The sequence below is a fragment of the Thermobia domestica genome, chromosome 1 (assembly GCF_964235325.1).
Source record: "Thermobia domestica chromosome 1, izTheDome1.hap1.1, whole genome shotgun sequence".
NCBI lineage: Eukaryota > Metazoa > Arthropoda > Insecta > Zygentoma > Lepismatidae > Thermobia > Thermobia domestica.
In genome coordinates this window covers 139671298-139685164 of record NC_137454.1, presented here as the reverse complement: position 1 = coordinate 139685164, position 13867 = coordinate 139671298, and the positions used below count along the sequence as shown (strand labels likewise).

General features: G+C 35.8%; 1 protein-coding gene across 3 annotated transcripts in view; it reads left to right on the top strand.

Moving 5' to 3' along the window:
• PEK (pancreatic eIF-2alpha kinase) overlaps nucleotides 1-13867 on the top strand; it is a 59765-nt gene that overhangs the window by 21386 nt on the left and 24512 nt on the right. For all 3 annotated transcript variants that reach the window (XM_081763773.1, XM_081763770.1, XM_081763775.1), the window contains exons 6-12: nucleotides 1628-1783; nucleotides 2287-2413; nucleotides 3976-4107; nucleotides 6989-7169; nucleotides 7699-7804; nucleotides 9228-9478; nucleotides 11332-11475. In XM_081763773.1, the coding sequence (XP_081619899.1) occupies nucleotides 1628-1783; nucleotides 2287-2413; nucleotides 3976-4107; nucleotides 6989-7169; nucleotides 7699-7804; nucleotides 9228-9478; nucleotides 11332-11475 (1097 nt within the window). The remainder of the gene's footprint in view (nucleotides 1-1627; nucleotides 1784-2286; nucleotides 2414-3975; nucleotides 4108-6988; nucleotides 7170-7698; nucleotides 7805-9227; nucleotides 9479-11331; nucleotides 11476-13867) is intronic.

Here is a 13867-nt window from a genome sequence, read left to right as displayed (position 1 = left end):
GTGTAATTTGAGCATGGTCTCAGTTATACTTTCTCATGAACTGTAATATCATGGAGTTTATATTGATTATTTTTTTAAAGCCATGTAATGTTTTGGTGCTTTAATCCAAATCCTGGTGAAATCACTGTCGCACGATAAGTTTGGTATTTTGAATTAAAAAAACCCGCATATTTCTCAGATTTGATTAAAACACATATCTCCTAAATAAATGTATTTGGTACCAAGTTATGCGAGGATTGTCCTAAGTTGAAGGAATTTCACTGTTACTCAATAAGCAAGTCCTGACAAGTTAGTCAACGCTGATCATTATGATTTAGCCTCTTCAAATGTCATGTCTTTTTAAGTGTTAATTTTGAAAATCAGAAAAACGCGGTTAATTTTCTAAGAGCCATTAATTACTTTCTGTTTAAATAGTGGTCGAAATCATTCAGTGATTACAGGAAGTGTTTGGCGAATGTGCAGAATTCAAAAGTACAATGTATTGTTGGGTTGAGCGCTTTAAAGCTGAAGAGCAGTCGTAGAAGACGATTTCCATAGTAGATACTTAAACACAATTGTAAACGACGGTAACGTCGCCACTATGGAAAACAATAAATGTGTGAGATTTTGCGCGATCATTTGGGAGTCTACAAGGTTTCATTCAGCTCGGTGATTCTCGCATTTGGTTGGGTCGGAACTAAAACTGCAGAGATTTCAGATCCGCCATCAGCCTCAAGAGCTATTAGTTCGTTATTGGGAGTCATTCTGGCAAAGAATATTATATGGTGACGAAACACGGATCTCGTAGTTTAATCCGGAAGCCAATAGTTATTTTAAAAAGTAAACCAAACTAGGAGGAAGACTTCTACTTATAGCATGGTAAGCTTGAGATCTTACATTTCGAAAGCCTTTTATTTGCAGATGCTGTTAAATATCGAAATGCACACAGTCTGTTTGTTGTCAATTCTACGGCCAGTCTTCAGTGGATGTGGTATGTAGTCCGTATGACTGATTTGTGCTATTTAGAACCTAAAGGGAAACGTTAGGTTTTCGAGTAGACATACAATTTTTGGTTTTCATCAAATTTCTGTGATTTTATGTAGGTCGGTCCCGGGTTCGATTCCCGGTGGGGACACTTGGTCGAAAAAGTGCAAAGAGTTTTTTCAGACCAGCCATCCTGACTGAGGTTTTCCTGGATTTTCTTCATTCACACCAGGCAGATGCCAGATGGTTCCCAGGCCGCTTTCTTCCTTCCCTTTCCCCGGATAGTATGCTCGCCGAGGGACGTCATGCCTCATACGTGACGGTCTTAATGACCATAGCTACCGAAAGCCCAGAAATCTAAATCCTTTATGTAGGTAATATATAACAAATGTATTTCCCTTGCAGAAAAGGGAGGGTTGTAGGATACCACTAACTGCAACACATGCTGTTTGAAATTAGAAGTTCTCCCTTAGAAAATAGATTAGTTTGATTCCGATGAAAACCAAAACTGTACCAGAGTAACCACGTTTGAAAGTGTTCAAAATGGACTATGGGAATGTCAAGGAGAATAATTAAACAATAATTGAGTTTTGTAATTATTGTATCGTAAACGGCCGTTTGATCTATTATTATGTTAAATTCTTTAATTTTGTTATTGATACAGTTCGATTTTCCTGTGGTGCATGCTTGGCAGCTGAAAGAGGGCGAAATTAAGGAGCTTGATCTCTTCAGCAACTCTCACATTCAAGCACAGCATTCAGAAACAGATGAAAAACAAACGTCGTCTCCAGCATTGTACCTTGGCATGCATAATAAGCAAGTAAGTTTTACAAATTTCTTAATGTGTAATTTACCGAACTCGCTTTTTCTCTTTAATGAGATTCAATGAAATTCACAGAATTGAAAAAGTGTGTTACATAGGTTGCATCTAAAGTAAAAATCTGATTGTTTCCTGCATGTCTTACATATTCCTTTTTATCATGTAGAAAGGTGATTTCCATATCTACATTTTCCTTCTGTTGTTACATAAATGAATACATCTAATTTTGCATCAATAATCAGAACTTCACAACTTCATAATTTATATAAAATCAATTTGTAATTAATTTTGCTGTCATTTTGTTCGCCATTGTTTTAAGTGATATTTGTTTAGTATGCAAAGGTGAAAAAGAAAAAAAATTAGAATGTAGATTAAAACAGTAATCCAGTAGGCCAGTAGATGTACGAAAGTATCGATATAACTAAATAGCATTTTTTAGCAATATTTTTCATGGATTGCTCATTTAGGGAGTTTGATTATGATGAAATATGTAATATTTACAGGTATATATTCAAGAAAGTGTTACGATGCAGAAACGTGTAAAGCAAGCTGCAGTTTTGTTTTCACATTATCTTTTGACGGAGGAGTTCAATTATCCTCGTGTTCCATGGAAACCTATTCCAGCATCTAGTAAGTACAATTGAGAATTTAGAGTTGATTATTTATGTGGTAGCATACAATTTGCATTCGATGTTAGAACTTCAAAAAGATGTAGAAGGTTGGTTTCTCATTAAATGTATTGTAGATAATTCATTTTTGATTTGTTGGCGATGAACCACCATGTGTTTTTGGTAGGTATTACTTACATGGTACGAGGGCCATGCCGAAAGTTCTTAGCAGCGTAATAATCTAACATCACAGCAACATTTTGTTTATTGCATTCGACACTCTGATATTTTGTGACTTTCAGCCATCAATGGCAACAATGAGTCTGTGATAGAATGGTCAGAGATAAGAGGGATAAGGAAGCGCGCGTGACCCATTGTCTAGTTAGCCATGGGGCTGTCAAGACGTGACTATGATTTTCTACGATTACAAGAAGGGCTTAACCGCGGAGCAGTGCCTTGAAACTTTGGTGAATACTTTTGGGGAATCTGCTCCTTCGCGAGCCAGTGTTGGAAATTGGTTTCGAGAATTTAAAAGGAGACGTAACGTCACTTGAAGATGAACATCATTCCGGACGGCGAAACACTGCAGTGACTCCCGAAAACATCAAAGCTGTGAGGCAAATGATGAAAGATGATCCCCATGTATCTTTCCTGAAGATCGAAGCGACTCCCAACATTGGGTCAACATTAGTGCAGACAATTATGCATGAACACTTGGGTCTCAGGAAAAAATGTTCTCGTTGGGTCCCCTATTTACTTACGGTAAGGGAAAAAGAGGGTAAGGTGGCATATGTGAATTTATATTGAATAAATTCAACCAAGGGGCAAGTCGTGATGTTTACAACATCGTCACGGGTGACGAAACTTGGATTTATCATTATGATCCGCTTACCAAGTAGCAGTCGCAAGTGTGGTGCTTCGAGAATGAAGATCCCCCAACCAAAGTGAAGATCACCGAGAATGAAGATCACCAACATTGCTTTCACATTACTTAAGTGAAGAAACCTCGGAGTATTGTAAAGAAAATGGTTGCGTCTTTTTTCTCACGGAAGGGACATGTTGCGACTCTTGTACTTGACAATCGGCGTACGGTGAATGCTGAGTGGTACTCAACAGTTTGTCTTCCCACTGTGTTCAGAAATGGAAGGCCCAACATCCAAAATCAAAACTCGGCCATCTTCTGTTGCATCATGACAATGCAAGTGCCCACAGTGCTGCAAGAACTCTAGACTTTTTCAACCAGGAAGGAGTCAGAGTTCTGCCACATCCATCCTATTAGCCGGACTTGGCCTTGTGCGATTTTTTCGTGTTTCCCAACGTGAAGGAATACTTGCGTGGACGTCGCTTTTCATCGGATAATGATGCGACTGGTGCTTGTATGGAGTCTATGGACAATATAGACGAGAGTGTGGAATGAACAGTTTTCGAAGTGGTTTGAAAGGATGAAAAAGTGTCAGAGCTAAAAACTTTCGGCATGGCCCTCGTATATTAATGTATATACCTGATCATTGTATCAAATGTTAAAAGATCTTGCTGTTGACCAATAAAAAGCTTCGATTATTTATCTACCGTTAATTTACGTAGGTGCTGCATTGGCTATTTGGGGCAAAAAAGAATCAACAGAAGATAAGAACCCAGTGATGCTATTAACTGATGAAAGCAGTCAGACCTCAACGACTGCACTCTCTGTTCTCTATGCAACAGAGTATGTTAATGGTAAGTAGAGCCCTGATATCTAAGATGTATGCAATTTATTAGGTTATAAGAAGCTAATACAACATTGCTTTCACATTACTTAAAACAGTTTGTTTAGAAGAAATAATTTCTAGCTATTGTCCTCTTCAGTTGACTACGTAATTCCTTATTAGTGTGTTTCTTGGTATGCCAGCGGTCAGTTCATCATGGTTGATCTGTATATACCGGGTGGATCATTTATTTCGATACGTCCTTGTATCTTTTAAACTAACGAACAAAAACACTGAAATTTTGCACCATGCAAATATCGGCAGGGAGAGACTGTTTGGCGTACTTTTCGATACTCAAGGTTAAAAAGCTTGCCAATCCAACATTAAGTTGTATTTTTTTTTCTTTCTTCATTCGACTACGTCAGCTATTACACATTTCAAACTTACATATAAAATGAAAGCTTACAACACCACACTTATCATGCAGTGGTACAAACTAAGGATGCTGCAGTATTACAACATCGAAAAAGAAAAATGGAGGCTTCTGCAAACAGTAATAACGCAAGTGAGACGAACGGGCCGATGTACAGGGTGGCCCAAAAATAGGTATACGGTACCGTACTGATCAGCTCATTGCTTTTTATATGATTTCTTATTGTTATCTATCAGACAGACTTAGTTTCTTTATTATTTGTTCTTAATGTCTTTTTACTTATACCTTTAGCTCGGAACAGCCGAAGCAAATAAACTGATAAACTAGAATGTTATACTAGATCAATGCAGGGGTGTATACCTACTTTTGAGCCACCCTGTATATCCAAAGTACCTTACTGTCTAAGGCTTCTTTCACATTATCCGGCGATTTCCGGTACCGTTTCCGGCAGTTTGCCGGATGAGAAGTGTACCCTTTCATATTATCCGGCGTTTTGCCGTGGATGAAAAATATCCGAGCAGGGTTGCTGTGCAAATGAAGAAACAAAACCTTGTGACTCTTGTCGTATTGTGGTGGTTGCAATTGACATATGCAAAAAGCGTCTTCTACTCGCCTTGTTAAGATAGACAGAAAAAAAGTCAGAGACACATATGGGTTCACCCTTTTTTAGAGAAGTGGTAACTTGAAGATTTTTCTATACTGTTTCCACAATCGATAGACTTGAGCAAAATAGCGGCCAGGTTCTGGATATTTAAAATACGATCCCGTATTCACCTGTTGTGACAGGAAAACCAGGATAAAGTCCTTTCAGGATAGTCGGTGGTTGACATCTATCCCAGAATCCAGTGGCGGATCTAGAAGTTAAAAACTGGGAGGCTGCCAGACCTCAGATTATGAGAAGTATGTCATGAGTTTACTATAAAGTTTCAAAAATATATAAATAATAGCTTAAATTATTTTCGTCACCCTGAAAACTGGTGGGGCCCGGGCTAGATCCGCCACTGCCAGAATCCCAAGTCAACACAACCACTGAGCCCAAGGCTAATGACTTGCCGATTGGTCTTCTTGACTGGAAGACCAATCGGAAAATGATCATTAGGAAGAGCTAGGCGCAGATGGGAGGATAATATTAAGATGGATCTCGCAGAAATAGGAATACAAAGTAAAAACTGGATCCAGTTGGCTAAGAATAGAAGTCAGTGGAGAGCTTTTGTGAACGCGGCATTGAACCTGCGGGTTCCATAGGCCATAGAGTTAGTTAGACCTCGAGTGTTGCAGTTATAAATGACAGAGCACATGACTCGGCACATGCGTTGTTGACAATGCATAGAATTCTTCAAAAGCTACAATCAGAAGTAGAAACCACCATCATTATTTCTGATGGTGCCCCTAGCTACTTCAAAAATCGTTACGAACTGTTTGACTTGACGAAATCGCTTGTGCCATTGGAGTGAGTATACAATGCTTTTGGTCATTGAAAGGTCTTGCAATGTAGGAAGCCTGCTGAAGCACCACGTTGCAAAACAATCTTTCCAGCCCAAGTACAGTTGCAATTCAGAATGCCGAGCACTTTACAAGAGTAGTGAAGTCATACACAACAACTCTTACTCTGTTGCCCAAAAGAGGAAGTTGAAGAATTCCGACAGGAGCAAATACGAGAAGAATCCAACCAAACTACTCCTGTGAAAGAAATTCAGCAGCCACTTGTTTGGACTCAGCGATGAGCGAACGTATATTGCGTGAATTTTAAAAAGAGTAAGAAAGAAAAAAAATCATTTATCAAACCAAGATCTCAGAAACGGCAGGAGAATATTTAGATCTGCAATCTACAACGATAAATGTTTGTAACCTGTGTGTATAACTGTATCTGATGGCTTGCAGAGGTTATAGATATCAATTGTGATTTAAATGAAATTGTCGTGAACTTTATGCTAGCACATGGATCAGCTGCTGGATATAATTTCCACTTGCAGGACAGCAACACCACCACCAGTGCTCAATTCCACTTCGCGATGTTTTAAAGATTGTGGGTGTCCCAGTTCCTATTGATTCAACAGAAATGCATCACTCTCTCAATATCAAATTAAGATACCGAACACATTTTTAATTTCTTGGATTGCTATTTTCAGTTCTAAGATTGTACTTTGGAACTTGCACATGTATTTTGGAAGCTTTAATATGTTTGAAAGCTATGTATATTCTTTTACTTTATGTAGAATTAAAATGCCATGTCAAGTGAGACTAGGTTTTATTTCATGAGACGTATAAAATTTGTAAGATGACTTTCTCTCTTCTGTGAAAATGTTAAATTACAGAGTTAGTTGTCCCTTGGATACAAACCTGTATTTTTACGAATCGTTGTGTACATTTACTTTTGAATTATCTTAAGGTGTTGAATGGTAATATCTACACATTTTTGTGATAAATCTGGACTATACTTTGACAGCCCAATAGTAATTGGTGGTTTGTGTTTTTTTAGGGAATGGATATTATCTATATAATCCCGAATCTGCAGATGAAAACGTGGATAACATGGACTATATGTCGAATGTGTCTTCGTCAACGGAAGAATTTACAGACGAAGGAAGGGATGAAGACGAGTACTTTTCTCCGGATGATACTCCAGCGCAAATTATCATAGTGTCTTTATGGTTCTGGTGGTACGTATGGAAAACATCGAGACTTTCGTTATTTAATGAAATCTTGAAAACTTAGATAACTATAGCATAGATTTCAAAATTGCGTGGTATAAATATTGACTTCAAAAGAAGTTGCATGACAGTACAAAGAATTAGTTCTTCCAGTTGTTTTCCTTTCTTACTACAACATATCAGAAAATTTTCGTATCAATTTCTTGCTAAGTAGATTCTAGTAATAATATTCAAATTATAATACGTCAAGTATCAATTTGTTTGCATATTCTCATATGATTTCACTATTAGATATTAATCATAGTTCTTCGAAGTTCAACGTATAAATGAAATACTTGAACTGAACACTACCCGCAGACTTTTTAAAAATTGAAAAACTTACTGGAAGTAAATTAGTTGCAAAAAAGTCAGTTACAGGTGTTATTAAATATATGCGATAATAATAATAAAGTATTTTGGATGTTTACATTAGCGTAGCATGGCTCAAATGATGCTTAAGTTATTTATTATTCAGTTCTTTTGTATTGTTATTTTACAGGAAAGAGGTACTGGTCATAAGCATAACAACGGCTTTATTAGTGAATGTAATGGTGACACAACGCTATCTGCAACTAATTCCAAAGACAAGAGAAATTGTTAGACAGGTATGTCTTGGCTTAATAATACTAAATCACTTTTTCAAATGAATTAGTGTTATTTTCGCACTAACTGTATAATCATTAAATTTCAAGCATTACTAACAAAAGTATGACTAAGGATTAGGTCGTAATACAGTCCTAGATTCAACTTTGCTGGATAAATTGAAATCTGTATAATGTAATTTATTTAGGCAGAGAACTAGATGCATACTTACGGCTGGAAAGCCTTTTTGAATGTAGTAAAGCACTGATTCCCGATTTTTTTTTTTTTTAAATACTTCCGACACACTTTACTGAACGCGCACAATACTGCGACAGACTTATGTGAAGTTATAAATAATAATATTATAAGAATGTACGCGTGAATTTCTATAAAGTCAAGACTATGTATATGCTGATCATTGTTACTGCTGCATGTGACATTGACTAGTACACTATGTTTTAACTAATTATTAAATGCTTCATGCTCTTTAAATTTCAAAATTTCGCGACTCACAGGTTGGGAACCAATGTAGTAAACAATGTGGTATAATTTTGTACAGATTGAGACAGTTAAGTAGAAGCAATACTAAACACATATAAGTGAAGAACTTATTTTATGGATATGCTTACCTTATATAAAGATCTTTTCTTCTATGAGAACACTGATAATGTGAAACATTAACTTTTTTTTTCTTGGAAATAGCTAGTTCCTTCATCAGTAGTAATTTACAGAAAACTTTTATATGTTGCTGATTTAAAACAGTGGTCACTTTGAGATATATGGATATAACAGTAAAGTGTATACGTAAACTCATATACAGGGTGGCCCAAAAGTAGGTATACAGTCCTATACTAAGGCTCATGGAATTTTATATCATTTACTTATTGTTACTCATACAGGCATTGCCTTAGTTTCTTGATTACTTGTTATTTCATTTCACTTATATCTTAAGCTCGGAACAGACCTAAGCAGAGACACTCATTATCTTAAAAAACTAAAATGTCATACTGATTAATGCAGAGCTGTATATCTACTTTTGGGCCACTCTGTATATTTGAAAATTGATACAAATATGGAGAAAAAAAGAAAAATATATTTATGGAAATCTACATTTGGTAAGCAGCTTCATTCTAGCTTTTCTTTCTTTCCTTGTATTTCTATACCTCACAGAGCGATCACTGTCTCAATTAGAAATATGTTTTCGTGAAACTACTAATGTGAAAGGAAATTGCAGAATTTTCGAAGAACTTTATAATATTCTTTCTTACTAGTGTTTTCGTGACAGAATATTACCCATATGCGGTTTTTGTTTGTTTGTTACGGATGATATTTTAATTTTACATTAGTCATGATGTTGCATTTTATTCGAAGAGTGCGGTATAGTTTATTTATTTATTTATTTGTTTGTGTGTTTATGTTTTGAGTTGGACCTTTTCTTACTTTCAGAAAATAATTGTAGTAGAAAAACATGTTCCAACACCCCGAGAACATGACTCGGGTATTCACTTAAATGTAAGTACAAGCAATAGTCTTCCGGGCTTGGATGAACCGAAGACTCCAGAATTTACATCAAGGTATCTAACTGACTTTGATCCAATCCAATGTCTCGGCAGAGGAGGCTTTGGAGTAGTGTTTGAAGCAAAGAATAAGATCGACGACTGTCACTATGCAGTTAAGAGAATTGGACTTCCCAACAGGTACGTTCCTTTGTATTATGAATATTATATTTTTAGATCTTGAATTGCTTCTGAAACATGTTTTAAATTGATCACTCATTGTGTGGTAAAGTCATCGTGCGTGCTAATAATATTGTAATGTCATTAATGTTTCTAATAACTAGATGTGTATAATTTATTTAGTTGGTTTTGTCACATGGTCGTGTTCCTTTTCAGTATGTATTTACAGATTACAAATCTGAAAGCGCAACGCCTCAAATGCAAACACTAGTATCGTTCGTTTCTTATCTTAGCAGTAGATTTTGGTATTGTATAAGGACTTATAGCAGCATGACAACATTTTATTTATAGTTTGGATTGATGTAATTGAAACGATTCTTGGAAATTGAAACGATGATCCAAGCCTCATAGTGCCCTGAGCAACGTTTTGAGTCGAATAAAAATTATCGAGTGGAGCATTATCGAATAAAAATAAGAAAAAAAGTTAAGTAAATTGAGCAAAAGTAAATATTAAACAAAATTTATAATCTATACGTGAATGTAGCCTTTGGGGCTAATGTAAGTGTTTTTGCATAGTGCAATCTGGTTTTTGTAATGTGAGATTTTACAAGTCATGTCAGTAGAGCAAATTAGAACTTTGAGCTATTAAATTTTTTTTTTTTACAGGAAAAAGAATAGTTAAAACGTCAAGTAAAAGAAACGAACTTACAGGGTCGAATAGTATGTAAAGACACCTTTTCGAACTTTTACTTTCCTGATATTTTTATTATTCTTTCTCCTGTTTTTAATCTCCGCGACCAAAGCTCTACTGGAGAGCCAAAAGATACATAGTCCAAGGTGTTTTGAGGAATTAGAGTTACCTATATGCAAAATGATTTTAAGAATTCCTGAGCGTGTTAATATACTGTCTGATATTTAAAATCAGATCAGTCGATGGCTTTATAAATTTCGTTAGTTCAGCAACAAGAAAACCGTTGAAAGAGAAATATAATTACCTGATGCAGAGTTTCAGGTCGGGTCGATTGCCGGTAAATTACTTATTAAGAGGGTTTTATATCCAAAACAGAGGGTGTTGGCATGAATTGTCACAATCAGTTACTTTACTTTCCTATTTGATACAATTAGGTGGGCATCGTCACGGAGAAAGACATGGGAGCAACATCATATTTCTCATTTTCATTTGGTTGGCTATTAAGATAAATATTAGACCCAAAGAGGGCTTTCAGTAGTTACGTTTGGATGGCGCGTGAAAAAAAAAAAAAAAAAAAAAATGAAGTTTCATCTTTTTTTTTCCAGCCTGTGCTCATTATTTTTCGAGTTGAATAGGAGTACACAATATTTCATATTTGTTGGCAACAAGTAGAGTTCGTCGATACAGAAAAGCAGTGGCTTTCATGTAAGAGAAGAATACCAGTCCAATAAAATAATTATCCCACATCTGTAATTTCTGTCGTCTCTGGTCTGTAATCATTGAATATTTTGTTTCCATAAACTAAACAAAGAGACACGAGTTGCTATTTATGAAAAACATACGAATAAAGTGCTTCATTACCAAAAAATTAAGCCTAGTATTAATTTAATTCTTACGTTCAGTAATTATCGTAAATGTAAAATATTCTACTTTTTTTCTTTCTTTTTGTTTTGTTTAAATATTTGCGTAAAGTTAATTTTATTGAATATTATTGTCACCCGTAGAGCTATATGTATATTAGTTGTCTTTGAAAGGCAAGGATTATCATAAGAAAATCTTAGTTTATTTGGTGCGTACATATTGTTTTATTGAGGTAAAAATATTTTTTAGAAAAGCTGAATCTAGTACTGCAACTTACGTTTGGTTATTAATAATTTATTTATTTACTTGCTTATTTTTAAAGGGATGAATCGAGGGAAAAAGTTATGCGTGAAGTCAAAGCGTTAGCAAAGTTGGATCATCAGAATATTGTTCGGTATTTTAATGCGTGGTTAGAATGTCCTCCACCAGGTTGGCAGGAGGAGATTGACAAATCCTGGCGAGATAGGTAAGTTTCCTACTCGGATGGTAAGACCTACATTCCCACTTATTTGTACATTTTTGTATACTTTCTATGTAAACTTTCTTTTTTCTTTAGTCCACTGTTAAAAGTGTAAGGTCCGATTAGCATGTAGAAATATTAAGAATGTTTGAATTATTTAAACCAGTAAGCAAATAATCAAGCAAGTTGTTAGTAAAAAGAATCGGAGTTGAACTAATTAATTAAGAAAAGGACTCATACTTACCGTGAAAATCAGGGAAATGCTTCAAAATATGATAAGAGTCATAGAAATATGCTATATTTCACCAAAGAGAAAAGGAAAATGCAATCAGATCTCAGGAAAGTATTCAGAAAGTTCCCATTACTTAAGCGACTAAACAAGCATTAAACATTAGAAGTGCTCACAGAAGACGTGAAGAACATACCAAAGAATCAATGCAATTTTTTTTTAAAAGAAGGTAAAAAGACTTTTAAAAAAATATTATCGTTAGAAGTAAAGAAGCTTGAAGAGTACCAAAAGATTTTCGAAAAGCTTTGAAAGAAGAACAAATTAAATGAAAAATTCAGATGGCACAGAAGAAGTAAATAGTTAGAAAATAAGATAATCAGAGATATAGGCCAAATTATTATATATGTTTACTTTTTTAAGTTTGAATGTATTCAGAATATCTAGTAAATACTAATTAGTATATAATTAGTGTTTGGTGCTAATACTTTATTGAATTCCATTTACAGGAAGTTTAACTCATAAGTATTTACAGTAAGAAAGTAAGCTTATATTGTATGTAAAAAAAGGATATGGGGATGGTGAAGGCCGATTAAAAAAAAAAAACTGATTACTAAACCTAACCATAAATGACAATGTTCACAGTAGAGACCTGCACGGGCCGAATTTTTCGGCCCGAGCCCAATCCAGCCCGAACGTACCTAGGCCCGGCCCAGCCCGGGCCCGAAAAGTTTTGAAGATTTTCGGCCCGAGCCCGGCCCGGCCCGATAAGTTTTTCAAAATTCTTGGCCCAAGCCCGGCCCGGGCCCGATAAATTTTAAAATTTTTGGCCCGACCCCGGCCCGATATTTTTTTAAAAAATTAGCTCGAGCCCGAATCTATCTCAAAATTTAGTACTAAATTTGACCTAACCCTCAGAAACTTTCTAAACTCTGGTTCACAACCTGACGCTTGCCTCCCGAATGGCACCATTGCCTCCTAGAACTTTGCCTGTCATCGAGAGAACAAAAACTCCATTCCCTGTAACAAAAATCTAACTTAGTTGATTTTTAGCATAAAGTGAAGATGGCAATATTGTTTAGCGACAGGCAAAACATTCCCACCACTTATTTTTATATTTTGAGTTCAGTGAAGGTCAAGGTCAGAGCTCAATTTACCGCATAACGCCTGTAATCCTCTATAGTGAAAGTGGAGCCGCTAAGCAACACAAACTGTAAATAGCTATTGTATTCTTTGTAACATTTTTCACGGACACACTTCTTCAACGTTTGGCTTTATTCCAATTATCGTTTAACAAAAGTCAATAATTATTAAAGAATTGCAATTGATCGGCCCCAACCCGGCCCAACCTGAAGAGAAATCAGTGTCGGCCAGCCCAAGCCCGGCCCGGCCCAAAGAAATAACAGTGTCGGCCCGCCCAAGCCCGTCCCGGCCCTAAGAAATAACAGAGTCGGCCCGCCCAAGCCCGGCCCGTGCAGGTCTCTAGTTCACAGTGTCACGAGTGTGGGAGAATTTACTGACTGAAGTCACAGAAATCAATATGAGAATTTCAATATGAACCATTCATTATGATTGTCCGAATAAAAGAAAAACATTCAATAAGAACTGGATAATAATATGACTCATAATACTGTGCAGCCTGAAAATTAAATGCTTGACTAAGTAGTTGGGAAAAATCATTGGCATATTTAAAAACGGATAAATGTGCAAGTGCCGTCATTTCGAAAATAATTTGAAAAGTTCTTGTACTTTATGATTTAACAGGCCAAGTGGGGAAAAAACGATACATAATATTGATTACCTCTGGTATAAATACAAATATTCCGATACTTTTTATAGAATCGTGAATTTTAATGTAAAAGAAATTACCGAGTCATGTAGTCAAAATATTATATTACGAAATTATACCTACCTTGGGTGTGCTGTATGTTACTTTATTCACTAATTTTTGCATAGCTTCAGAAGAACCGAATGGTACTTACTGCCTGGTTTTCTAGATCTTAAAATGTTAAAAACAGTGGACTCCTTTAAAAAAAAATCATCAAGTTACATTTAACAAAGTTTCACTGTATTTGGTTACCACTGAAGTAAAAATTATAATGAGTCAATATCCCGTGTTCACTTCTTATTTTGTAACACAGGAATCAATAGGGAAAGAATAGTTGAAGTGTA